The sequence below is a fragment of the Phyllopteryx taeniolatus genome, chromosome 12 (genome assembly GCF_024500385.1).
Source record: "Phyllopteryx taeniolatus isolate TA_2022b chromosome 12, UOR_Ptae_1.2, whole genome shotgun sequence".
NCBI classification, from domain to species: Eukaryota; Metazoa; Chordata; class Actinopteri; order Syngnathiformes; family Syngnathidae; genus Phyllopteryx; species Phyllopteryx taeniolatus.
The window spans coordinates 12,973,791-13,000,977 of NC_084513.1; the positions used below are offsets into that span (position 1 = coordinate 12,973,791).

At 41.9% G+C, this 27,187-nt stretch overlaps 2 protein-coding genes across 4 annotated transcripts in view; one reads left to right on the forward strand and one right to left on the reverse strand.

Moving 5' to 3' along the window:
- The window catches only part of dync1i2a (dynein, cytoplasmic 1, intermediate chain 2a), a 30,240-nt gene extending 14,816 nt beyond the window's left edge, over nucleotides 1-15,424 (forward strand). For all 3 annotated transcript variants that reach the window (XM_061791660.1, XM_061791658.1, XM_061791659.1), the window contains 10 exons: nucleotides 1,440-1,602; nucleotides 1,678-1,777; nucleotides 2,897-3,022; nucleotides 7,061-7,207; nucleotides 7,288-7,401; nucleotides 8,844-8,977; nucleotides 9,900-10,044; nucleotides 11,122-11,262; nucleotides 12,310-12,435; nucleotides 14,785-15,424. In XM_061791660.1, the coding sequence (XP_061647644.1) occupies nucleotides 1,440-1,602; nucleotides 1,678-1,777; nucleotides 2,897-3,022; nucleotides 7,061-7,207; nucleotides 7,288-7,401; nucleotides 8,844-8,977; nucleotides 9,900-10,044; nucleotides 11,122-11,262; nucleotides 12,310-12,435; nucleotides 14,785-14,898 (1,310 nt within the window). In that variant the 3' untranslated portion in view covers nucleotides 14,899-15,424. The remainder of the gene's footprint in view (nucleotides 1-1,439; nucleotides 1,603-1,677; nucleotides 1,778-2,896; nucleotides 3,023-7,060; nucleotides 7,208-7,287; nucleotides 7,402-8,843; nucleotides 8,978-9,899; nucleotides 10,045-11,121; nucleotides 11,263-12,309; nucleotides 12,436-14,784) is intronic.
- A 413-nt stretch (nucleotides 15,425-15,837) lies between these two features.
- Nucleotides 15,838-27,187, reverse strand: part of LOC133486468 (electrogenic aspartate/glutamate antiporter SLC25A12, mitochondrial-like) — a 28,187-nt gene continuing 16,837 nt past the window's right edge. Inside the window, exons 12-18 of the mRNA XM_061791657.1 lie at nucleotides 24,503-24,555; nucleotides 24,248-24,328; nucleotides 21,298-21,438; nucleotides 19,391-19,529; nucleotides 18,169-18,327; nucleotides 16,419-16,509; nucleotides 15,838-16,343 (exon numbers count right to left, since the gene is read on the reverse strand). Of these exons, the coding sequence (XP_061647641.1) occupies nucleotides 16,157-16,343; nucleotides 16,419-16,509; nucleotides 18,169-18,327; nucleotides 19,391-19,529; nucleotides 21,298-21,438; nucleotides 24,248-24,328; nucleotides 24,503-24,555 (851 nt within the window). The 3' untranslated portion in view covers nucleotides 15,838-16,156. The remainder of the gene's footprint in view (nucleotides 16,344-16,418; nucleotides 16,510-18,168; nucleotides 18,328-19,390; nucleotides 19,530-21,297; nucleotides 21,439-24,247; nucleotides 24,329-24,502; nucleotides 24,556-27,187) is intronic.

A 27,187-nucleotide genomic window follows, 5' to 3' on the forward strand; every position in this document is an offset into this window, starting at 1 on the left:
AGCTCATCATCAACAATTCTGCCTAGACAAAACAAAGCAGTTTTTTTTTGTTTTGTTTTGTTTTGACAGATTTCTCCGCTGTATCATCTTGTATTTCATGTTGCTAAAAAAAAAAAAAAGTTCTCATTATACTTCGGAGAAGTTCTACCCCGCTGCGAACTTCTTCTTCATTCTTCGTATAAGAAAAATCAAGAACAGAAATTGGAAAATGGAATTGAGGAAAAAAATAAACACATCACAGAAGAATATGCAATTTATCAGATACGCTTAGAAACCAACTTCAAAAGGCAAAACATCAGTTAGATGTTATCTTATCAAAAAGAACAGATTTTCTACAACAACAGTTAAGATACACTAATTTGAGTACAATAATAAATCGGGAACATTCCTTGCAAACCAACTTCAGCGCAATAAAGAAAAATCATTAATTACAGCCATTCAAGATTCAAACGGCAACTGTACACAGTCGCCGTTAGAAATGAATTTTTAAACATTTTTTATAGCAGCTTATACGCATCTTTGAACAACCCAGATCAAAAAGAAATTGAAACTTTTATTAAGAATCTAAACATCCCTCAATTAAATACACAAATTAAAGACAGCCTTAATGTTCCTTTAACCATCACAGAATTACATAACGCATTAAAAAATATGCAACCATGATGGGCCTCCTCTGGTTGTCGGGGCGCCCCGGTGGGCTGCTCTCGGGTGGACCCCTGGGCCTGATTTCACCCCCCCCCCCCCCCTCGCGGGCACACACCCCTTACTGCAACAAATAACTCATGAATGTGCAAATCGCTTGTGTATCCCCTCACTTATACTCTCGTCCTGTGCACTTTTATAATTTACATAATTAATGCCACCACACTTCAGTTGTACAGCCGGGTTCATGACCCTGGTCCTGCATGCTTCTTTTCCTGTCCTTATCCTGTTCTATCTTGTCCTGTCCTTCCCTCTCAGGGTGTAGCACTACAGCCCCATGCAACACTTATATTTAATGTTTCATTGTTGTAAATAATGTGATGATTTACTTCTCTCATCCTGTTTACAATTAGTGCTTTGTCTTTTGTCTTTGTTTCTCTCTCCCTTCTAGAAACTTTGTTCTGTTCGACTGATCAAGTCTGATTCTCAATAAACCTCAATTATAATACCACAGCGGAAGCTTAAAAACACCACTGTGACACAGTAAAACTGTTCCGGGATAAAAGGGATACAGATTTTCCATTCTGCTTGACCTAACAGCCGAACAGGGCAAAAAACAAAAAAGATGCAAGAGAAAAGCCACATGATGTCCATTGAAATACATTGGGGTTTTCTATTTACTTTCCTATGAGCTAAATGTTTGCTGTTAGATGTCTATTGTGTCTCATGCGAGTGTTTAATTTTGTGTTGCCTGTGTCTGTGTGTGACATTTTTCACCGAGTTCCTCTTGTGCGCAGTGACCCTCCACGAGCTGACCGAGGAAGAGAAACTTCAGATTTTGCACTCGGAGGAGTTTGTGAATTTTTTCGACCACAGCACTCGCATCATCGAGCGGGCTCTGTCGGAGCACGTGGACCTCTTTTTTGACTACAGTGGCCGCGACCTGGAGGAGAATGAGGGGTAATCATCACAAGAGTTTGTACATTTTTTGTTTAAAGTAGAATTTAATGGTATGCTGTCTTATTTCTTTCCCAGTGAAATCCAGGGTGGGGCAAAACTTTCACTGAATAGACAATTCACAGATGAACGCTGGTCCAAGCACCGTGTTGTCACCTGCCTGGATTGGTCACCACAGGTCTCTTTTTTTTCACCCTCATTTGTACAATTGAACTCATGTTCACTACAGAAAAAAGTTTGGAAGGAGAGAGCATGTGGCCAATACACCTACAGGGACCTAGAATGTAAGAAAAGAGGGAATTTGTATTCCCTTTGCAACTCTAACAGATGACGATGGACGAGTTGGTCTGGCTCACAGTCTGTGTTCTAGTTCATCCTAAAGGCGTCAAGGTCTTCCTCACTAAACCTATTCAAGCATGTATTCACAAGTTTGGCCTTGTGCACTGGGACATAATCATGCTGGAACATAATGGGGCTTGATTTGTCAAGATTGAGAATTAAGACTCAGAGGCAACAAATAAATGTATTCCAACTCTTAAGTGATTAAGAGTTGTCCAAAAACATCCATATAATATACATTCACAGCACTTTCTTTGCCCAAACAGAAGTAGTTCATTGTATACATAGCTACAGCTAATTGACTGTGTTCAAACAACTTAACTTTTCCCAGACATAATGCTTTATGATTACATAGCTTGAGTTCAATAGCGTTTATTTTGAGCCACAAGTCCCTCAGGAATGGAAATGTCCTACCCAAATTGTCGCTTAGTCAGAGAGCGTAATTTGTTTCCTTGGCGTCCAGAGTTATTTCATGCATGATTCTGCAATGATTTGTGACACTGATTGAACGCCAGTTCTTTTTATTTGTTCACGGTATTTACCTGCCTAGTCAAAAATCCATAGCCTTCTGATTTGTACTTGTGCATCCAAACTGTACTTTTCACATTAACTATTCAAAACAACGAAAGACTAATGGTTTATTTAGGCAAGGGCAGTGGTTCATTTATACCCCTTGTCCCAAAAAATGTAATGCTGGTCTTTTGAAAGATTCTTGGGGTCTTAGGCTGCAGTCAGTTATGATTTCAAGTTCTGAAATAAGTACCCAACCAGGGCTTCTTAAAGTATGAGATGAATTAAAGAAGCCATAAATCTTGAGGAAATGGATTCTCTTTAAAGGGCTTCAACAGCACGACGCAGGGCGGGCGTCCACAGGGGGTCAAGCCTGCGTGCCCACAACCCAACAACACCCCATTCTTCTAACCACTGTTTTTTTTGACTGATTTCATTCTTTCTTTAGTATCCTGAACTACTGGTTGCCTCCTACAACAACAACATGGATGCTCCTCACGAGCCAGATGGCGTGGCCTTAGTGTGGAACATGAAGTACAAGAAGACTACACCGGAGTACGTCTTCCACTGTCAGGTACTGAAAGCACTATAATCGTCTCCCTCCCCCTCATCCACACGTGTGGCTTCCTCCACGACAAGCGCGTAGTCATGACGACGACCCCCCGCAACCCCCACCGCCTTGCGTGTTAATTCATAGTTTGAGTCCAGTATGCTGGCATCCACCTCCACCACATCTATCCGCACACAGGTGCTCCCGAGGCACCGGAAAAGAGTCTGTGGCACAGGCCTCAAATGGAATCTGAGAATTGCAACAAAGCTTGAGTGTGCGTGGGGCAGTAGTGATTTGTCATATGCATCCAAACAAGGGACATAATGTTCCAAGCAGCATGAGAGAGAGAACTGCAGTGGCGCTCCCAATGCTCTCCAACCTTATTATGCAGCTTGCCTCGAGGCTACTCCTGTAAGACAGGCTGAGCAGAACCACATGTTGGTTGCATGCATAGCGGATGTGGTCGCAGGCTCAGCTAAATACAACCGAAGAGAAGTGTGAATACAAATTTTAGATGAGGTTCCCCGCGCACATTCCCAGAAAAGTCCTTATTGTTACAATTTCAGGTTTGCACACACCTTAAAGTATATAAGGGTACACACTTAACCCTTTAACTTTCACACCACAAAAAAAGCAATACGAAAAAAATATTTATTTGCTTTTCTTTTATTATTTTTTATTAAACAGACCCCATGGTTTTTAAAATCTTGATCTCAACCGAATTGTTGAGATATAGCTTCATGGTTAATGTGCAGAACTGCGTTTGAATACCAAAAACTGTAAATAAATTCAAATAAAATGCTAATTTATAAAGAAATAAAGAACAAAAAATGTCTGGAGCATTGGTAACACTGTTTTCAGCAGTATGCCACATAATAAAGCTGACTTGGTCATACGGTGCCAATACAGTAGACACCCAGGGATGCATGCAAGTGTTGAACCATGTTAAAACTCTTGAAGAAGTTGTCACAAAAAACAATATAGAGTTGTGGCTCTTTTATGTTTTTGCATAGCATTGTCACTGTCTGTTCCTGCTCGCTGATGGCAATAATGGGAATGTCAATACACCTTAATACAGTAGCAAGTTGTGGTTGATGCCAGATGAACTTGCTCAGCAGAATGTCGCAGAATATCGAGAGACACTGCTCACAAAGTGTCTCAAAAAGGGGACAGATTTTATAAAATCTGCCTGGACTCTCATCACACTGCTGATTATCATTGAAATGAATGAATTGGCATAAAATCTAGAATCTCTTCCTTGGCATGATATCAGCTATTGCCAATACTCCAGCAGTGAGAAGTTGAAAACACCCATAAAGAAAATGATTGCTAAGAAATCAGCAATTTGTTCACAGTTAATCTTGATTGGAATCCCCAAGTCTTGAGCAGACTATAGATCGGTAGAATATGTTCAATCATCTCATCAGTGAGGAGTGTTTTGAACTAATGGATTGGTGACTAGTAGTGCGCAGCTTCAGCTGTGTTCAAATCTTGAATTTGGAGCCTGGAAATCCTCAACATCATCATGCTACCAGATTATTCTTATGCTTGGGCCTGAGTGTTAACTTGAGTCAAGGCTTATGATTTGGCTCATCTAAAGCAACAGTTTTTAGGGTATGTTTGCCCTTTTTTGCTCTTCTCATGAGCAGCTTCTTGGTAGATCTGCTTGTTGATGGAAATTCTTCATCCGGGGATGAAAAAAAAAGCTATTTTCAATGCCTTCTGCTTGTTTGGACTGATGATCAGGATCTTTAGTTAGGTCGTCATCATCACAAAGATAACCATCAGGGTCTTGAGACTTTTCTGGTACGAGGGCGAGAAGAGTGCGTGGCCTTGCACAGTGGAATGTTTTAAGCGCCATCCAATAGTTGTAAAACCGCTTTAAATTAAATTAGAATTAAAACCTCAAACAATGGTAGAAATGTTAATGAGTCTGTCATTTATTTGAAAGGTAATTTGTGAAAATTTATTTTTCCGTATTCTAGATTTTTACCTTATTTACTAATATCAACTCACAAAACGATGTAAAGCAATTAATTCAGCATAATCATGATGCAATGTCCATCCATCCATCCCATTTTCTGAGCCGCTTATCCTCACAAGGATCACGGGAGTGCTGGAGCTTATTCCAGCTATCATCGGGCAGGAGGCGGGGTACACCCTGAACTGATTGCCAGCCAATCGCAGGGCACATACAGTATAAACAAACAACCATTCGCAGAGTCTTCAATTAACCTACCATGCATGTTTTGGGGATGTGGGAGGAAACCGGAGTTCCCGGAGAAAACCCACGCAGGCATGGGGAGAATATGCAAACTCCACAGAGGCGGGGCCGGGGATTGAACCCTGGTCCTCAGAACTGTGAGGCTGACGCTCATGTAATGATGCAATGTAATGTTTCATATTTACAGCAATGGATGAAAAGAAGTTTTAAATTACATTTTAGTTTCCTTTTCCTATTTTCTGAAACTGACCATAACGCAACATATCGACCATTTGACTGAGTACATTTTCAAAAAATGATTTGATATTTAAGTGTTTTTGTGGTACCAAGTAAATTAGTTCTGTTTGGTAAGGTCTCTAACACTTGCATGAGTCACCAAACTATTCTTACCGTTCAAGGTTTTACCATAAACAGTCTACATGCCAGGCATGATTTTTGCATTTCTGACTTCCTGGTTTGAAGGAGGAAAAAGCAGCATACTAATGAAAGTTTTTGTATCATAATGTATCTCGGCCAAGTCGTAGGAATGGCTCAACCAGTTTGAGTTAAGTGAGTCACTCATCTCACTGAGATTACGGATTGTCCTTTCCATTTATTTCAGTGTAGAAAGCTGATTTCAGATCTGTGTGTTTTGAGTTCCAAGCATGGTCACGGAACAAATTATACTCGTGTCTCAAGGCACGCGTGTACTCAAAGTGGAAAAATTAGATCACTGGCTAATTCGGCCTCTGTGAGTTTCAGTAGTGTGTATGGCCTCCACGTTCACGTATGCACTCCCGATCCCTTAGCATACTCCTAGGAAAAAAATATTTCTAAAACATCACGGCAGCTTGATGTTACGACCAGAGACAGCTACTATTTTTGTTGATACAACATCTTGCAGCCACTGAATTAATATCGCACCTCTATTTCCTCAGTCAAACAATATACTATCTTGCAAGGAGGATAGGCAAAAATTCGACCGGCTTTTCCCCACCAAAGCTTTAGATGACATCCATGAATGTCTGCTTCTGGCCACAACAGAATTAAGGTCATTCATAGAGTAGTCGAGAAACCCAGAGCAAAAAATAACAATTCCATTTCATTGTCAAATTAATCAGTGATCAAAATAACGGCTAATTCAGTAGCTGATTTAGCTTCACTACACACTTCATTAGCGACGTTCTAATGAGCTCATTACAAGAGCTGCACTAAAAATTCAGTCTTTGCAAAGAATACGATGTTTGGTTTTGATTGGCATTGATGTGTATTAATTTAACCATGTTTGTATTATTCTAGTTGTGGTAAAGAACTGAGTCAATACTGAGATGTTATCTTAAGAAGACTTTTTTTGTTTGTTTGTTCCTTTCACGTAAATAGGGATTACAATACAAAATGTTACACAAATCCATAACTTTTGAATCAATAGTTTTCACAAGAATAAAGTTCATTTCATATTTATATATATAAATATAAAATATGGCTTATGAGTGTATGTACTAGTTACCAATCTCATTCTACTAAAGTGAACAATATGAACAAATGGTTTTTTTACACCAAGTACCACCATAATGACCAACATTACTTAACAAAAGTACTCTATGAGATTTAAAAAAAAAAAAAAAAAGAAAAAAATAAGTTAAGCGACCGTAACAGCTTGAATGTTTAATTCAGTGATTCTTTTGCATACCGCTTGAAGGAGCCTGGGTACCACTAGTGGTACTAGTACCACACTTGACTGAGAATCATTGAAACTGTTCCTGTTGTGACGAGTCAGCATTGATGGCTGGAATCAATCCAGCGTGTGTTTTGTGCACGCTTTCTATATCAATATAATCCTTTGCTCTACTCTTTGACAGTCTGCCATTATGTCCGCTGCCTTCGCCAAGTTCCACCCGAATGTGGTGGTCGGGGGCACATACTCAGGCCAGATTGTTCTGTGGGACAACAGGAGCAACAAGAGAACTCCAGTGCAGAGGACACCCCTGTCTGCAGCCGCACATACGGTACCTTTTAAAACTAGAGTTGATGTTTTGCCTTGTGTCACAAGCTGTTCTCTTAAATTATGCTGCTGCTGTCGTTGCAGCACCCGGTTTACTGTGTCAACGTGGTTGGCACCCAGAACGCCAACAACCTGATCAGCATCTCCACTGATGGCAAGATGTGCTCCTGGAGTCTGGACATGCTCTCTCAGCCACAAGTACGTCTGCAATGTGTGTGAGACTTTCCTGTGTGGGTGCTCAGTGGAATATTTACATTAACTCATTCATTGCCAGCCATTTTTAAAGCAGAGTTCCCCATATTGTCAGCGTTGTAGAGCATTTTGAGTGATCTTTCAAGACCCACAGAGTATTGGGTTCTGTGACAATTTAAGCATCTAATTTACCAAAAGAAAGAGTACTAATTTTTTTTTTCACCAAAAACACCAGTTTCTGACAAAAAATTGGAGAAAGTTTGCTTTTTGTGTAAAGAAACATGTCAAGCAAAACAATGACGTTGATGCTAATAGGTTTTGCTTTTGTGACACCTCTAACTATAAAACCACAAAAACAAGACTGAGAAAGGGCTTTTGATGGCAAATAATTTATTTACAGTTTATGACAATGAAACACACCTTACACTAACTGCACGGCTGGTTTCTTTCCACAGTGTTCATAATTCACTCCATGAACTTACTCCTCTTTTCTTATAATTACAACACACACTTTCTACTAGCTACTGCGACACATACTTTTATTAAACCATACATACAGTGTTGTAGTGTGATTTTTTTTTTTTTTTTTTTTTTTTTTTTTTTTTTTTTTTTTTTTTTTTTTTTTTTTCTTTCTTCTACTCACTACTCAGGACTTGACGAATATATACGGTTGCATTCCAGTTGATGAATATAAACATCCACGGCAGTGAATTAGCACCCAGAGACCACTGTACTACATATTTGTCTGTTATATCAATGAGTGATCAGCTACGTTCTGGGATCAAAATAGTTGAAAGGAGGCAACATTGAATCCAGATGCATCTCGATCCAAAGGAACAAAATGTAATAAGAGCTGACATAAGTGCAACAAACTACCACATGATCCGATGATATTTGACAGGTGTCATTGTCTGACCATGGTCAATAGGATTTTCATTTTCAGTTTAAACTACCTGACCTTGATCACATCCAGATTAAACCTGGTTTGACATCAGATGGCGTACACATATTAAAGTCAAGGAAGTTGCATACATTTTCTGTCCAGCCGAATCATCCCATATAAACAGTTTGACCAAATTCCTTCTCTTCAGCCTCCAGCACTGGTTTTATCTTTTTTTTCTTTTTATTTGCTCTTACTCGTCCTGCAAGCAAGACTTAATTTTTTTTAACTCATTCACTGCCATTCTTTCCAGTTAACATGGATATTTGACTTCTAAAGCCGTCAATGTCAGTGACTGTGTTCAACTTTGAAGGAAATTAACTTGGCTAGCTCTGTCATTTTATCCCCATTGCGAGGAACCACACATTGTCAGACAAGATTTGTTCATTTATTTTGTTTTAATAAAATGTCAGTTGAATTTAAATTATGCAAATATAAATAATGAAGTTTTTTTTTAATTCTTATTTTTAGCTGAACGTGTCTTGATATAAGCCTCTCCCTTCCACAGGACAGCATGGAGTTGGTGTTTAAGCAGTCCAAAGCCATTGCCGTCACCTCCATGTCTTTCCCACTGGGAGATGTAAACAATTTCGTGGTGGGCAGTGAAGACGGCTCCGTCTACATGTCGTGTCGTCATGGAAGGTGCGTCCATCAGCAGCCTCGAGGTCCAAAAATGGAACACTCAGAGAGTCAAATAAAAATCACAGAGCAACACACAACTCCCAACGATCCACCTCCTCCTGTTTTAGGTTTTTACTCCTGCCAAGTGACCACGTTTTTCTTCTCTGCCTGTCAGTTGGCCACATAAAGCTTGTTCAACATTAACAGGGTACACATACAAGGAAGAGGTGTATCAGTTTTTCCCCTTCAAACACTGAGAAACTGAGTTTACAGTCTGCCGTCCCAGCAGGAATTTAACCTGAAGCTCATCCACACTGCTGCCATTAAACATCTCTGCTCATACCGGATGATTCCCGTGCAAATGCGGCTTAAGGCGGAGCCCCTGCTGAGATGCGTATTAGCCCGAGACCAAATAATTGAAATGTCCCGCAGTATGCCGGGAGACCGCCGATAGGTGATCGTTGCTCGGCTCACACACCTCCGTAATTGGCCCGATCATTTTCCACCTCATTTACAATAGCATGATACTGTCACTGCAGTTTAATAATGCATAAGCATCTCTCACGCTGAGTATTTACCGCTCTGTGTTAATTATCTGAGCTTCAGTTGGATAATTGCTCTGCAATACGTGTTGCAGGGGAGTTATCGGCACTTTGGATTTAAGTCAATGCCTTAAATACAGTGGAACCTCTGAAATGACCTGTGAGTCATAAAAATAGGAATTTGAAAAAAAATATACTGCATAAGGCGCACAAATATTGTTACGCCACCATCATGCATAACATTACACGAGACTTTAGCATATCTATTCAGCTCAGTGAGCATCCAGAGGACCCATGTGACAATAAGTGTATAAAAAAATATTTTCTCAATCAAACAAACTTGTCAAACAGCATCTTGGTACACTTGGTGTTATCGCGCTCTCTTTCTGCGTGCTCCACAGCAAAGCAGGCATCAGCGAGATGTTCGAGGGCCACCCCGGGCCCATCACAGGCATCCACTGCCACACAGCCGCTGGGCCGCTGGACTTCTCCCATCTCTTTTTGACCTCGTCTTTTGACTGGACAGTCAAACTGTGGAGCACCAAGGTAGGACGGGACTGTTGACTCAAATGATTGCAACAGTGTAGCCTGCATGGAAAGGTGACAAACTTGTCATTGAGGAGGACAGTTGCATTACACATTGTTGTCCTACCCGCACCAGCCACAACGTTTAGGCACATTTGCACAATTTAATGAGTCAGTAATAGCTGCATTTTTAAATGTGCATTGATAAAGATGATCATGTTTAACAGTACAGTTTGAGGTTTTGGTTACCTTGTTTAGCTAAAAAAAAAAAAAAAAAAAGATTCTGTATGATGCATGCAGTTGTGTCCAACCACAATACATATTCTTAAATTAGTACCTTTCTGACTGTCTCTATCAAAATAAATTTTAATATAGCGCATGTATTGGATCTGAAGTTCTGAATTAACTCTTATGGGTTGTTTTGGTTTTGTTTTTTTGTTGATCTAAACAAGCATGTAGTGTAGATGAGGGTAGAGTTAACTAAATAACAGCCCATCCAGGATTCTTCGAGTTTAGGTTAGGGGCAGACATAAGAATTATCTTCTTATGCTCTTTTGCATTCATAAAAAATGTTGATTCAAAACTTCAGATTTTGTGTAACATCTTTATGAATTGTACTCTCTACTTTCATCATGAAAGGTACAAATAAATAAATCGCATTATACCAATGATTCTTGCTGTGCCGTGAGAGATAATCAGGAGTCCCGTAGGAAATCATTAAATTTAACATAATTGATTTGAAATGTATTGACTACAAATATTGTACAGGTATACAAGTACAGGTATAGTGACAGGCAGAACAATGAAATGCTCTTCTACTAGATGGCAGAAGGTACAATTAACCTTTGTATCCACCCCTTGCCATTCATACAACAGAATGATAGCTTTGTTTTTGTGAAACTTTTGTTTTGTGGTGTGCCGTGATGTTTTTCTAATGTAAAATGGGTACCTTGCCTACATAAAGTTTGAGCAAAATTGCATTGGCTTGTGTAGGTGTATTTTATGGAATGCTCACCATATGTGCAATGGCGTAACTGAAATGACAATTATACATGCATATTAGCAGTGATATTTTTGACACGCTCGTGTTGTTTGTAGAACAACAAGCCGCTCTACTCGTTTGAGGACAACTCGGACTACGTGTACGACGTCATGTGGTCTCCGACTCACCCAGCTCTGTTCGCTTGTGTGGACGGTGTGGGCCACCTGGACCTGTGGAACCTCAACAATGACACTGAGGTGCAACATTACCACCAACACACTAGATATTAAACCTACAGTATGCGATTTCAACAGATTTTTAATTTGATCTTTTTTTATGATTTATTTATTTATTTTTTTGCAAGCACAGACCTCATATGGTCACTTTATGGTGGCAGTTGACACACTTTACAATAAGCAGCAGTTTGGAAAATAGTGAACAATTCATCCAAAAAAAAAAGAGGCTTCGTGCTATTTGCCACTCTCACTTGAAGTTTACTGTCATACTAAGCATAGAATAAACATAATTACACCTTGTGTATTTAAAACAGCCAAACTCCCTGAAGAAAGGCCCTGCTATCTTAACGCTAATTAGCATATATGTTTCTGTGCTTTAAGCCCTTAAGCAAAGGATTGAACACAATTGGTACAGCTACAAAATGTAGACAGGCAATATATTGTAATAGTAGTATTCACAGTCATATTCTTAATTCACTTCGTAGAACGACTAACATTAGTGCCGTACTGATGAGTTTGACAGTATTATAAATCCCACTTAAGTTCAAGACAGGACACGCCGCACTGCAATATTATTGGCTGCTACAATGCGGCAAGGACTGCGTAGAGCTCAAGTGAGATTCTTAATAACTCCCAATGAACAATATATCTGTCTGTCGTATACCGCTACAATTGGCCAAGGCGGACACACCCGAAGAAGCAGAATTCTATTGATGCAATGTGACAAAAACTGTTAATTTTTTTTATAAGTACAATATTATGAGGTGCAATTTTTCCTCATTAAAATACACATTACAACTTTCGTTTTTTCGGAGAAGGCTGGAATGGATTAGTGGCATTTCCATTAATTTCAGTGGGAAAAAATGATCATTTTTTGGGGAAAAAAAGAAGAAATAAAAAAATTTAACAAACAAGAATAGTGCAGCTGCCTTGATTCAACCTTTGTTGATTACCAGGACTTTAACTGCACACTAAGACCCATTACTTCTGGAAGTGTTGGCTGGATGCAGGTCACATGACATGATACTTCTTTTGATGTCGTTATTATTTGTACACACTTCCTTTCAGGTCCCAACAGCCAGCGTGACCGTGGACGGGAACCCGGCCCTCAACAGGATCCGATGGGCTCCTTCTGGAAGAGAAATCGCCGTGGGAGACTCCGACGGACGTGTCCTGGTGTATGAGATTGGGGAGGTGAGTAAGCCTGAACCTTGTATTGATTATATGAACATGTCAGTCTAACTTAAGTTTGTTTTGGTACGGTGAGATTGGTCAGGTTTTAACATCTACTGAAATCAGGTCAAAGTACCCATTCCAATGGCCGCCACCATGTGTGACATCAGATTTATCTCTGTGATGACTAGTGTTGCCACAGTTACCTTGAAAAACTAATCTGATTACGCATTGTAGAAGTAACTCTCTTCGGTAATACATGAAATACTGCTAGCTTTGTATCTTAAGTAATGCTCGCTCTATACCATAACATCATTCAAGATGTGGTTGACCTACAAAAATAATACCTACATCATTCGCCTGCCGAAAAAACAAACAAGTCTTTTGTATACAGTAAATAACAAATAGCAAACATTTATTTGTTTGTGTTACCTGTCCTGTTGGGTTGTATTGTTATTATTGTATGTTGTTAATTTTCTTTTCAATTAAATCTGCCTCAAAGCTTCTCAGGGGTCATTTTTCAAACGGAACAAGCAATACATAAACAAACATAATAAACGCATTTATACACGAGTTGCCAATGGCCACTACCCACACAGTCACTCAAAATGCAGGCTGGCTTAACTGGTTAACATCCAGCCAACGCTACACTTTCATTCGCTGACATTCACGTCACTAACCAGGCCAGGCCTCGCCTTTTAAAGCCATACACACTCAAAATCACATATGCTACAAAGGAACATGAGGACGCTGACCCCAAGTGGACAAAGAGAGTGCCTGCTACTTACGTGCATGTTGAATAAATCAACATACATTTTTAGTCAAATACTATTTGGAAGCTGTCACTTTATCGTGGTGGAGGGGTTTGTGTGTCCCAATGATCCTAGGAGCTAAATTATCTGGGGCTTCACGCCCCTGGTAGGGTCACCCATGGCAAACAGGTCCTTGGTGAGGGACCAGACAAAGCACGGCTCCAAAAACCCCTATGAAGAGAGAAACAAATGGATCTAGGTTTCCCTTGCCCGGACTCGGGTCACCGGGGCCCCCCTCTGGAGCCAGGCCTGGAGGGTGGGCGTCGAAGGCGAGCGCCTGGTGGCCGGGCCTGCACCCATGGGGCCCGGCCGGGCACAGCCCAAAAGGGTAACGTGCGTCCCCCTTCCCATCGGCTCACCACCTGTGGGAGGGGCCATAGGGATCAGGTGCAGTGCGAGCTGGGCGGTAGCAGAAGGCGATCCGATCCCCGGCTACAGAAGCTGGCTCGAGGGACGTGGAATGTCACCTCTCTGGCAGGGAAGTAGCCCGAGCTGGTGTGTGAGGTCGAGAAGTTCCCGACTAGATATAGCCGGACTTGCCTCCACGCACAGCTTGGGCTCTGGTACCAGTCCTCTCGAGAGGGGTTGAACTCTCTTCCACTCTGGAGTTGCCTACGGTGAGAGGCGCCGAGCATGTGTGGGTATACTTATTGCCCCCTGGCTCGGCGCCTGTACGTTGGGGTTCACCCTGGTGGACGAGAGGGTAGCCTCCCTCCGCCTTCGGGTAGTGGACCACCTCTACACCCTCGGCAGGGTCCTCGAGGGTGCATGGGAGTTTGCGTTTGTGTTTTGTGGACTTGGAGAAGGCGTTCGACCGTGTCCCTCGGGGGGGCGTGTGAGTGGTGCTTCGGGAGTACGGGGTACCGAACCACCTGATACGGGCTGTTCGGTCCCTGTACGACCGGAGTCAGAGATTGGTCCTCATATCCGGCAGTAAGTCGGACTCGTTCCCGGTTAGCGTTGGACTCCGCCAAGGCTGCCCTATTTCAACGATTCTGTTCATAACTTTTATGGACAGAATTTCCTATGGTCACGAGCTGTGGGTCGTGACCGAAAGAACAAGATCCCGGATACATGCGGCCGAAATGAGTTTCCTCCGCAGGGTTTCCGGGCTCTCCCTTAGAGAGAGGGTGAGAAGTTTGGTCATCCGGGAGGATCTCTGAGTAGAGCCGCTGCTCCTCCACATCGAGAGGAGCCAGATTAGGTGGCTGGGGCATCTGATTCGGATGCCTCCCAGACTTTTCCCTGGTGAGGTGTTCCGGGCACGTCCCACCGGGAGGAGACCCCGGGGATGACCCAGGACATGCTGGAGACACTACGTCTTTCGGCTGGCCTGGGAACGTCTCGGGATCCCCCCGCAAGAGCTGGATGAAGTGGCTGGGGAGAGGGAAATCAGGGCGGCCCTGCTAAAGGTACTGCCCCCAGACCCGACCTCGGATAAGCGGTAGAAAATGGATGGATGGATGAATGGATGGGTACTATTTGCTCGCTGCTGCCCTAAAAGAATGGATCAGATTTGTCAGATCAGTTTTGATGGCCGTCATGCTCTCCTCCCCAGCAAATCGGTGCCCCGCGGAACGACGAGTGGAGCCGTTTCGTCCGCACGCTAGCTGAGATCAACGAAAACAGAGATGACGCCGAGGAGCTGGCGGCTCAGCGTCTGACTGTGTGATGACGCCGCACATTGCCGCAGTGTGTTCAGGGACCATCAGCGGACTCGTTAATGCGACCTCCGCTCTGATGGGGGCTTCAAAGTTCCCCGCTGAGAGACGAGTCAGCTGATAATTTCCAGCTCGTCTTTTGGGAACAGGTCAAACATCAGAGCCACACTTGCAAAACCCCAAATGTTTTTTTTGTTTGCTTTTCAACCGAATGCCTTAAACATTTGAAATTCAACTCCCCGTCTATAGCTCGGTCATGTTGACACCCGCCGTACATGAATTCTTCAAGCCAAATATTTTCTCTGCACCGCATTCCTCCTCTTATTTCTCTTCCTCCATTTTATGGAAGCAATCACATCTTTAGAATGTTAACATCTCTTTAACTGTAGCTCATCTGCATGAATAAGTCCAGAGGGTTCTATGTTGTTCAACGTAATGTTTCTTACAGCTCTTACCAGAATGTCCTCCATGCATAAGATGATCATCTATGCTGTAAACACTCAGTGATTTAAAGATCTATAAAGTAAGTTGATAATATCCTGGCAGTGGTGATATGTCTTTAACAACCAATACAGAAAAAAAGTGTGCATTTTATATTTCCTTATATTATTTCACAAAAAGCAAGAGTTTATCAAATATGGGTCTCTACCAAATAGTTGAGATGTCACTTAATGGTTTAAAAAAAAAAAAAAAAAAATGGGAAAAGAAGTTACTTTTTTTTTTTTTTTAAATACACAACTCAAAGATTTGGGGAGATTGGGTTCACTGTAGATTTCGTTTTATTGCATCCATCTATCAATTTTCTGAACCGCTCATCCTCAATATGGTCACGGGTTCCCCCCAAAAAAGATGCAAATCCTGCAGGGGGTTCACCGTATTTACCTTCTTAATGTGCCCTACTGATTGGGCTATAGGGTTTAGAAACTCAAATCTCCTTTTCACACAGTAGAAACAGTTTGAAACCATTTATTCCAAGAAAATAAATACATTTAAAATAATAGCCCCGGATCAAAATAAACACTTTGAAAACATCTGTACATAGCAGACATGCACCACCACCTTAGCTCGTTTGCATACAGTAAAAACGCAGTAAGAATCCTTTGCAATGTCATAATGTTCCTCTAGAAAGAAGTACAGTATGTACAAGTTGTGCAAGCCTTGCAAAGTAAACACCAAAAAGCCATACTCATGCAGCATTTGAAAAGAGAGTCACTTTCTCAGTTAAAGCCATTTTTGCAGGAAATGTGTCTCAAGGAGCCACGTCGCAGCTCACAGTGCTGAAGCTTTGACCTGCGCCGCTCCAGAAGCTTCAAACTTGGGCAGCTGAAGGCCGAACTTTCTCTCCACGCCTGCAAACGTGGCAGCCGCCAGACGGTATCCGCCTACGTGGTCCACACTGACCGGAGGGAGGTCCTCCGATTTTGGAGTGGGAGTAGGCTTCGATCCCGATGGATAGCTGGGGGTGGAGGGAGTCCGATTAGGGTTGAGGTGATTGATGGACGTAACGCGCAATGACGGTCAGAGTACTTACTGTCCGCCAAAGTCTATGTTAAACCATCTCTGCAGCAGTTCGTAGGTCACCAAGGTGACGCCGAACTGCGGTGAGGATCGGAAGACTCGAGCTAAAAGACACACGGGTACATGTGGAGGTTAATATTTCTGCAGATCAAAGATTGGTGTATAAAGTTGATATAAAAAGTTTACACATCCACTTTCAAATGTCAGGGTTTAGAAATAATTTCCAAAACTTGTTCCACCATTAATGTGAACAATAACCTGTACAACTTGTGGGGAAAAAATAAAAAATAAATTGTTATTTTGATCGAGAAAATAAACAATGTGGTTGCATAAGTGTGAACACACTTATAACCAGTGATGTTGCTGTGTTCAGAATGAACCAATAGTGTTCAAACATGTTAAATGGCGTTCAGCAACCACCTACCACCATTTAAAGTACTGCTGATTAACCCCAAATAAAGTTCAGGTGTTCCAATAATAATAACGCACTTATATAGTGTGTATATGTTTTACAATTTCACGCATTATTCATTATTACTCTTACCTTATGTGCCACGCCACCCGCCCACAAATGGTACTAATAATGTTTTTCGTTATGCTTTCTAGCAGAGTCCTGAAGCTTTTGTGCCAACATTGGCTGCTGTTTCAAACTGTTTATAATTCCCGTCACCTTGTCTTGAAGAAAAACAGCCTCAAAGCATGATCCTGTCACCACCATGCTTCACTGTATATATGGTGTTCTTAGGTTGATGACCTGTGTTGCATTTGTGCCAAACATACATTTTAGAATTTCCGTTTGGCCAAAACATTTAACCTTGGTTTCAAAATTTAGCACAAAAAAAATGGTCCGATGAAACCTAGTTATCAGAGGGTGTGAACACTTATGCAACCACATTATCTTAGCTTTTTATTGTCACTTCCCCTCTCTATTTTTCCCCCAATTTAGTTGTACAGGTTACAAGTCACATTAATGGTTGATAAAAGTTTTGAAATTGTTGATCTTGGTCTTATTTTATACCATTTGAACAGGGGTGTGTAGACGTTTTATGTACTGTATATTCACTGTCCAATTGAGTCCACCAAGAAGTGTTTTCTTGGCCCATCGCATATTCTAATATTAAACATGGCCCGCATCAAAAAAGGTTTTGAAAAAAGTTAAACGTGTTTAAAAACAGCATTTTTGTATTGAAATTCATTTTTTAAATTTGTATTTTTTAAGAAATTAATGGGGAAAATTGTAATTTTGAATGTTAAAGGAAACTTATTCAAAAATTCTTTGAAGATCACACTAACGCCTGTTTGCGTTGTCACCTGAAACAACAAGCTGATTTTTTTTTTTTCTTGAAATATGTTTAAACACTTTGTATATGTTGACTTACGGCATATTGAATTGATTTTAGCATGTTTCAAACAAGGTGAAGTGGCCTCCCCGCTATTTTTTTTTTTAATTATTATTATTTTTTTGTTACTACGCGGCCCTCGGTGGAAAACGTTTGGGAAACCCTGTTCTACATCATGGGTGGGCAAAGAAGCGCAACATACAGCCACTCCATTCTTTAATTTAGCATTTACAATTATTATTTTGAGTTGCATCCTTTCTTCAGTTTCCCGCCCCTCCGAAATTGGTTCATTAAAATATATTTTCAATTCATTTATCTCCTCTCTCTATAGTAAATGATAAAATGTTAGTAAAGTGAATGTTCCCTGTGCTTTTAACTATTAAATAAGGTGTCCTAACCAAATAAGAAATCAATGTGGCCTACCTCCCGCGCCCTTCCAAAAGGCCCGGAAACCTTCCTCCTTGAGGATCTTTCTGAAGCAGTCGATTACTCCGTTGTATGTGGTCTGGCCCGCTCTGGCCGCCACCTGCAGTCTCGTCTTGACGACATCAGCGGGAGTCACGAGCGATGCAGCGGGGACACCTTTGAGGGAGCAATTGACAAACAAGGAATCAAGTGGTGATTAATGCTCAGTTTGAACTGACACTGGCAGAGAGGTATGTTGGTGGTGAGCTCAATTCAAAACAAGCAGCAGTTTGGGAGATCGGAAACAATTATTCCAAAAAAGTCTGGAAGGGGTTTATTGCCACTCCCAGTTGAAGTTTACTGTTAAATATACAAAACGGACAATTACACCTTGTCCATTTAAAACAACCACATTGTTTTGACTTATTACAGTCTGTTTAGCTTAATGCTAAGAAGCAACTCAAAACACCATAGACGGGCTAACCAATAACATCAATGTTGCATTCTTATAACCCTTTATCAACCGGTATTGGAACACAAATGCTGAAGCAACACGTGGAGAGACCATAACGATACAGGCATATAATCGTTATCCTTTGCCAAAAATAACTATTGCTGCATCTTACTGGGGAGCTGTGACTGTCTCCTTGTACTGTATAGCCATGTCTGTTTTATACTGGCCAAGGCGTGCACACCAGAAAGAGCAGTACAATGTCCATTGAATTAAAACAAAAAAAAATGTGACTAAAATGATAAATTAAAAAACATTTAAAAGTCCCTAAAAAATAAATTTACATTCTATTTAATTGTTAGAAAGTGCAATATTATATAGGACTATTTTTCTTGAAAAAAAAAAAAAATAAATAAATTCCCCATTTAATCTAGCAGAATTTTATTAAACGGTTTGCATAAATATTTTTGTGTTTGAATATACCATACAATGTTTATTTCTTCTTCTCTTGGGTACATTTTACATTAAACCTCAACTGGGAGTGACAAATTTACAGCTTGAAGCAACCAAGCTGTGCCTCTGGAGAACTGCGAGCAATGTGATATGTCTCCCATTTATTGACAGCGTGAGAACATGTCAAGGAATACTTGAATTTTAAATTTAAGTGTATTTAAAAAGGTTTAAATAAAGTGTGTGTAAAAAATATACAAATGTTATATTTATATTTTGTTTTAACATAAAAATTATACGGTCTCTCTATATAGATTTCCACCAATGGTGGGTGGGTACCTGCAAAGGCTCCAGCAGCGAGCAGCTGCAGCGCCCCCACTTTTCCTTCGTCATCTGCAAGCATCTCTTTGGTGTGGGCGTAAACAGGGAAGTAGATGGCAGAGAAGGGGATGTCCCTCAGGAAGCAGGCTTTAGCTCCCTAAAAGACAACAAATACAAAGGACTATTTGGAATATGTGGATGCAGGATTGCTTAGTAGGCAAAATGGGGGGTGTAGTCTTGGCGATGAAGTGGTTTGGGAGCTGTCTTATTTCACCTAAAGGCAACTTTAATGTTGATGGAGCTAAAGCTCCTCAAGGCAGAGCCAGACCTCCGGAGAGACATCCATCACACTCTGTTGGCTATGTGCAGCTTCTGCCAAGAGGAAGTCAGCATTTTTCAGAACTTTTTCTGTGTGTGAGTTTTCTTACTAAGCCACACACTGTCTGCTCGATATCAAACTATGACTGCGTGACTTGGCCTGCTAGGAAAGCCACAAGAATGTGGAAAACCAGCAGCAGCAAGTAGCGAGGAGTCCACACTCGTTCGTTTGCTGCATTGTTTCATTTTGCTTGTATAACACAGTTCGGGAAAATTGCAAACAGGTCAAGTGGCTTTTATGTTTATGTTTGAAATTCCGATCGTTCTCAATGCCGAGAGTGCAGAACAACAGCACAGTATGATATGCAGGAAACAATTGCTCATAGTAGGTAGTGACATGCATTGTGCCTATTTATTTCAATGTCAGTCTTTAGTTATACAGTATAGTGAACCCCTGCTATATTGCAATTCGTTTGCGCCACTGGTACATCACGTTTTGTTTAATAGGTCATTGTTTATGGATTTTTACAGTGTACTCACAGTAATCCAGACAATCATCATAAGGTGATGGGGCTGGTACATCCTGATTGTACCAGCCCCAGAGGACACACCCACCAGAAACATAAATCGGGAGACGCCACACCTAAAATTTAGAACTGAAGTCGCCTTTTGGATTAAAAGTGAAACGACTTCAACAAACCGTGTTCAGTTGCCTCGATTCTGCTCACACGCAGACTCGCCAATGTCAGGCCCATGCCATGTCATGAAAACATGCAAAGACAGAACTATGTAGATCTCAAATGTGGAGATACAGTGTTAAAACAGGTTTTGACCATTTCAGTTCCTGATTTTTTTTTGGGGGGGGGGGTGGCTAAAATACGACACAGTGACATACTTGGGCCCTAGCATGAGTCGATCCTCCCCCACTATACTAGAACTTTAGCACCTTCGTTCACATCAGTGGTTATCAGACGCAGTTGCACAGTTCCACACTAAAAATGCATCTTCACTTCAAATAGTCGGCTGGCGTGGCCAATTTAGAGTGTCTCGTTGTCGGCCGTGAATGCTCGTATGTCACGCTGAGAAAAGCAAGCAGTGGGGGTAATTTGTTTTAAAAAAAGTCCAACTTGACAGCCAGCGGGTGCATTGGAGCTTCGAGCTGGCGTGGCCATTTCTGAGCTCCTTACTGTTGGCCACGAGTGCCTGCATGTCACAGACAGAAGGCAGAAGAGCGAGGGGTGGGGGGTTGACCACAAGCGTGTTGTTGCAGCGTAGAAAAGCCTGCGACCACCCGGTGGGATAAATTCCAGCCACCGAAGGATTTAAGCAGATCTATTTTCCTGGCTCAAACGTAGTTATGTGTAGGCATAAGATGCTGGGTGAAGTAGCATCCATTTATCAGGTCGTAGAAGTGGTATTTTATATACTTTATACTTACAGGGTATATATACTTTACAGGGTCCAAATCTAAACGAAAAAAAAAAAAGCATCCTTTCTCAGTACCCGTGTATGCCAAAAGTAACATGTAAACTCTTCATGTTTTTTGTGTTGTGTGTCCTCCTCCGCCCTTCTGTGACAGACAGCCCGGCACAGGTTTGCTGACCCACCTTGTAGAGGCCAAAGAAGCCCAGGTCTCGTACAACATTGAGGGCGCTGACCCTGGGGCCCGTGGTGATCTCTCCGGCCACCTGCAGGCGGATCTTTACGATCTCCAGAGGATTGGTGAAAATCACCTGGGAGCCTCCAGCCTGTGGGATACAACGAGGGGTGACTCAAGGTTTGCAAATAGAGCAGTCGTTCAATTTTAACGGTTAAGTGACTTCACGCACCAACATGTGACGATGATAATGATGTGTAAGCATTTGCCCCTAATGGAATTTCATAAATTACGACAATACAAAAGCCACTCTTCATCCCCCGCTGCAGTTTCACGCTGTCAGGCGTCGGCCTTGGGAGGAGCAGGAGAAAAAGCAGGCATTGATGGAGGAGCGACAGGGGTCAGGCCAGAGCAGACGTCGGGTGAGGAGCAGCCCTGGATCACGCTCGGAAGGCTGTGACCCTGGCACAGGCCCTCTGCCCCACCCACCTCCCCCGGGGCAGCTCCTGTGGCGGGGGCAAGCGAGCCAGCGCGGCCTTGCCCCGCACACTTCCCAAATTCACCCTCATTCCCAGGGGGGGGAAGCGCGCTGAATCACCCCTGGACGGCTCAGCCCGAGGCACGGCGCCCTGTGACTCAGGCACATTTATCACCCCCTCCCCGAAAAGCTAATCAGGCCTCAGGATGGCCGCTGGTGACATTAAGGGCAGGGGTCTTATCTGTAAACATCCGAGCGAGGATCTAAAAAAAGCTCGTGCGCATTTAGTCATTTTTAAAGTGGAAGGCGAGGAGGAGGGGGAGCATCCGCTGCTCTGAAGATGGATGCTCTCAACCCCTCGCTTTTATCTTCTTCATTTCTCTGATGCCAGGCATCATTTGGCAGCCTTTCATGGAGAAAAAAAAACATGGGGTGTGGTAAAATCCTATGAAGCATTCTAAATGAAGGACAGAAGTCCCCAGATGGGATGTATCCTGTACACGCTTTGTACAAGAAACATCCTGTGGTGTCACCGCCCATGTTGGCGGGCTTCAGGTATGGACGTCGCTGTCAAACTCAATCACAAATGAGCAAGAACCGGCTTCGTCCAGGACCCCGCAGGGCCTCTTCTCCAATTACACCCTGACAGGGGTTGCGACCCCGCGGACCCTGCGAGCAACCTGCGGGGCTCTTCTCCGCAGCCAGCCTGGTTTCTTTTAGAACCTCCGGCCAGCCAGTGGCTGGCAGGAAACACGCTTCTTGCATCTCAACTGTGGCATTAGATGCATACAATTAGGCTGAATTCACAACAAAGCAACATGTATAACGATGGAAAACCAGGATCCCCCTTCCTGTACTTTTATTCAGAAAACGTGCCGCAGAAGTACACTTTGTGTACAGTTTACGTTGTCGATTGGAGGCGAAATGCCAAAGCGTAAATATGGATACGTTCACACAGCAAGTCAATTCAGATTTTTTTTTTTTTTTTTTTTGGTACACGTGACATGTATCTGATTTTATTCATGTCAATGTGAACAGTACAATTCCGAGTTATTCAAATGCAACACAGGCCTCTTTTGTATGTGAATCTAAATCTGATATGTATCCAATGCGACTGCAGTACGGACGCTCAGGTCACGCTAATCCGATCTATACCTCATCAAAAAGCAACAGTCACAATTGTTGAACAAAACAAACGCGCGACAAGAAATGGCAGACAAAGGATCATAAAAGTCAGTGGCGAAAAGATGATGCTTTAGAACAATGAATGGGCAGACTGATGAGTTCAAGTACAACATTTCCACAAATCCATCAGGACGAGACCTACACACAGAGACATATTTACTTGCGTAAACACACTACACCACGTGATGTCATATTTAATGCACATGCGTGTCACTTCACGGACATTCCTTTCACAGCAGAACTCTCATTTGTTTTTTTTTTTATCTGAAGCGTTACATAAAAAGATTGAATTTAACAAAAAATTCAAATTGGGTCTCATGCTCTGCAATGTGAATGTGAAGTCAGGCGAATGTACCACTAAACCAATGAAATAATTTCTTTTTTTATGTTATGGAAAAAAGGGACAGAAACTCCAGTATTAGTTTTGGCCTTTTTGTGCCATGTATGATTGGATGGATGGATGGATGGATGGATGTCATGTTCCTTCACAGCCTGTGCTCTTAATGCGCTTATTAGTGAATGACTGTATGTACATACATTTGTGTCCCTACTTATTTGGGGCCAATTTTATCGACTCCTCTGTTCCAAGTGTTCTGAAGTGGAGTTTCCATGTCATTGTGTATTTATGTTTAGAAAAAAATGACATGTCTAAGGCTAATGTAGAAAAAAACCCATCTTTTTGTTAGACTTGTTTCAAAGTCGATTGCATCCTAATGACCATGGAACAATGTGGGTGAGAGCAGTTGAGAACCCCTGTGATGACGGCGAAGGGGCAGTCACTGTCGGAAATGTATTCGTTTAACAGTACGTTTACTATTATTGAAGTTATAGCGTGCAGTTTTGCCTCAGTCAGCCAAACCAAAGGGACAAAAACCTTCTAAATATTACAAAAGGCTCTCAGTAAGTTGCAGTGCAGTTCAACACCACGCAAACAACCAATAATATAAATTAATACCTCAGGCTGCGTCAAATCAAATAATTGACATGAATGATTTTTAAAGGTAGCACATTTACTGTTTTGACCTATCAGTCATTATCCCCTTAGAGTATTTGTTAAAATATAAATAACGATTTAAGAATAATTGTTATACGTGTATCTGCATTTTTGATGGTATGATATGCAATGTTGACTTATTCAAGGAGATGAGCAAAGCCACTAGCAAAATGTAAAAGTATATATATGAATGACTTTCAAATATTTAGGTTATATTCAATTCAATCCAACTTCAAACATTTCACATATAATGGTTCTTCATTTACCCTGCAGACTGAATATAAATATTAAAGTTGTGCTTACACATCCACCAGCTAGAATTTCAGCAGCCAGAGGGATGGAACCATCTCCTGCGGTGAACTTGTCTCTGACTAAATCATTCATCTGAGAAGAGAGAGCAGGGGAGGAACAGAACAAAAAAGCAGATGAGACGTAATCCCGCCCTTGATAGCGGAGCATTAACATGAACTTGTGGTCGGCGCTGCGTCTTGATTGCAAAGAGCGCCCGCTACCATGCATGTTTTTTATCCACAAAGCCAGTTCTTCGCAATGACTTGCCGTTAGCTTGATGGCTTTCTCCGGGGCCACGCCGATGAGCTGCGGGATGAGACCTGAAAAATATTATTCATAGCGACCATTAGGAGAGCTGGCAGTCAGAGACAAAGTTAAAATTAACATGTAATCTTTGCAGCGAGAGAGAAGGGGGGGGGGGGGGGGGGGGACAATCTTGTTCACATATGTAGCGAAACCTTGGAGGTTGAACACCTCCAGATTTTAGGTTGTAGGATTCAAAATTAACATTTTCTGTAAAAATCAGTCGTCACACCACCCTCACGCATGACATAATTTCATTGCAGTGAGCACACAAAGTTTAACTCCACAATTGTATTATGCTTGTTCTTCAACATAAAGATAGTGGCGATGGCAAGAGAGGAAAATGTGATTATCATATGGCAAAGTTAAAGTAAATATTTACAAAAGAAGAAGAGATTGTACAACAGAAAGTGACCTGCGGTGCGCGCACAGTAATATCCTTTTGCAAATTCGGCACAGCCCCTTTTCCGGGTTCGGGGTTAATTTTACCTTACTTTACACTTGCCTCACAGTTAATAATTGTGTAATATTACTTAAAACATTGAACAGTTTAAAAAGCATTGTGATGGCGACAGTTTAAACTGGAGCGGATTATTTTATTCTCACTATCTTCTGTCAGAAAAATAACGGATTCAATAAATGAAAGGTCAACCCGGAATTGATACAATGCAGTATGCCCCCCCCCCCAAAAGCACGACTTCTCAAACGTTTTGGATCCAGAGAGAACTTTTTCCAAGGACCCCCTTATAGTCAAAGTAAAATCTAATCCTAAAAATGTTACGAGAATAAAGTTACATTTTCCAACATAAATTCTTAATATTATGATAATAAAGTCTTTTCAATAAGTAAATTAAAAACTGTCATATACTTTTAATTTTGGAAAACTAGAAATCTATAAAAAAAAAAGGACAATATTCTAAAAAAAAAATTCACATTTTCTTCAAAAAATGTCGCCTTTATTCATGCAGGAATGTCAAGATTTATGTGACGATAAGTTGCAATCATTTTAATTGGCCCAAAAGCCAAAATAGAGAGGAGTAATTCGTTTTGTGTTTTGTCTTATTGGCGCCGCCCCGGTCCCCATATATGTAGCTATGCCCTTTTTTATGTTATTTTATTACCGTATTTTCACGACCATAAGGCGCACTTAAAAGTCTTAAATTTTCTCCAAAATGGACAGGCCGCCTTATAATGCGGCGCGCCCTATTTGTGCACCGAGTTCCAAAATCAGTAAATGATTTGATGAGCGCTCCGCTTGACTGACTGGGAGCATTTTGCTAAAGGAACGCCCCCAGTAGGTATATAGTGTCGGTATGTGCATTGTGCACAACATCGGTTTGGCTAAGGACCCCCGAAAATGGCACCTACGAAGAGACACGCTTACGAAGCACAGTTTAAACTGCAAGCTATAAGTTACGCGGAGGCACATGGGAATCGAGCAGCCACGAGAGAATTCAAGATCAAGGAATCAATGGTTCGCAAGTGGAGGAAGCAGGAAAACGCCTGCATCATTGCTGAACAGCCCCCCGGCAACGAGACTGACTCCGACAATGACGAGAGGGAACCCGGCATGTTTGATGGAGAACTTGCCCAGCTGTTCATTTCGGATACAGAAGATGAGGACTTTGATGGATTTGTGGATGAGGATTGATCATAAAATAACGTGAGCACATTGTTAAATACTTCAATAAAGTACAACCGAACTCAGTTTTGCTCCCACTGCCTTTTTAAATACATGCTAGCGTATGTTTTAGCGTGCATGCATGCATGCTACCGTATGTTTTAAGCTAGGGTATGTTTTACCATGCCTGCGCCCAATAATACGGTGCGCCTTATGTATGTGTTAAATACAGAAATCGACCCTGTACCTGAGACAGCGCCTTTTAATACGGTGTACCTTATGGATGCGAAAATATGGTATTTTTTTTTTTTTTAGGGAAACAACAAAAATGTATTGCAAATTATGCTGCAGACCCCAAGTTACAGCTTGGGGACCCAAATTTAAAGCATAAGGATGACTTTAGAGCAAAGGGACTGGATGCTGATTAAGCGCTATGACCAATGCTCCACAGTCTTATCCGTCCACTATTTTAGAACCAATCTTTCTTTGATTGAACTCTAATCTTTCAACAATATGTGGGTTTTGAAATGTTAAGAATGTATTGATTGTGGAAAATCAGTGTGAATGCTTGGCACTGTTTCATCGTGCGTCCTTCATCAAGCCAGCTCGCCTTGTGCAGGAGCTGCTGAGTGACTGCTACTGGGACGCTGCCAGCAAAAAAGGCGAACGCCTCCTTCTCAGAGTCAATCAGCCTCCTCCATCAAGTGAGGAGGAGGAGGAGGAGGAGGAGGAAAGCAACAAAGAGCTGTGTCGGCTGAGGCAGCAGTAGGTGGCAGTCTTGACTTCTTCCGCATGAAGCGCCGAGTGTTGAGCCCTCAGCGCCATTATCACCATCCGGTCTGAACGAGATCACGCAGCGCTGCTGCTCTGCCGCTCATTGTCCTCTGGGGGGCTTGCCTTTGGACAGAATGAGAACGCGACCCCTGGGTGTTGCTTTATTCACCGCTGAAGCGGGAGGCCAAAAGGTTTCTGGTATCAATTAGCAAAGCGGGCCGCCAACATTAGCGCCCTGACGCTTCCTGATGCGT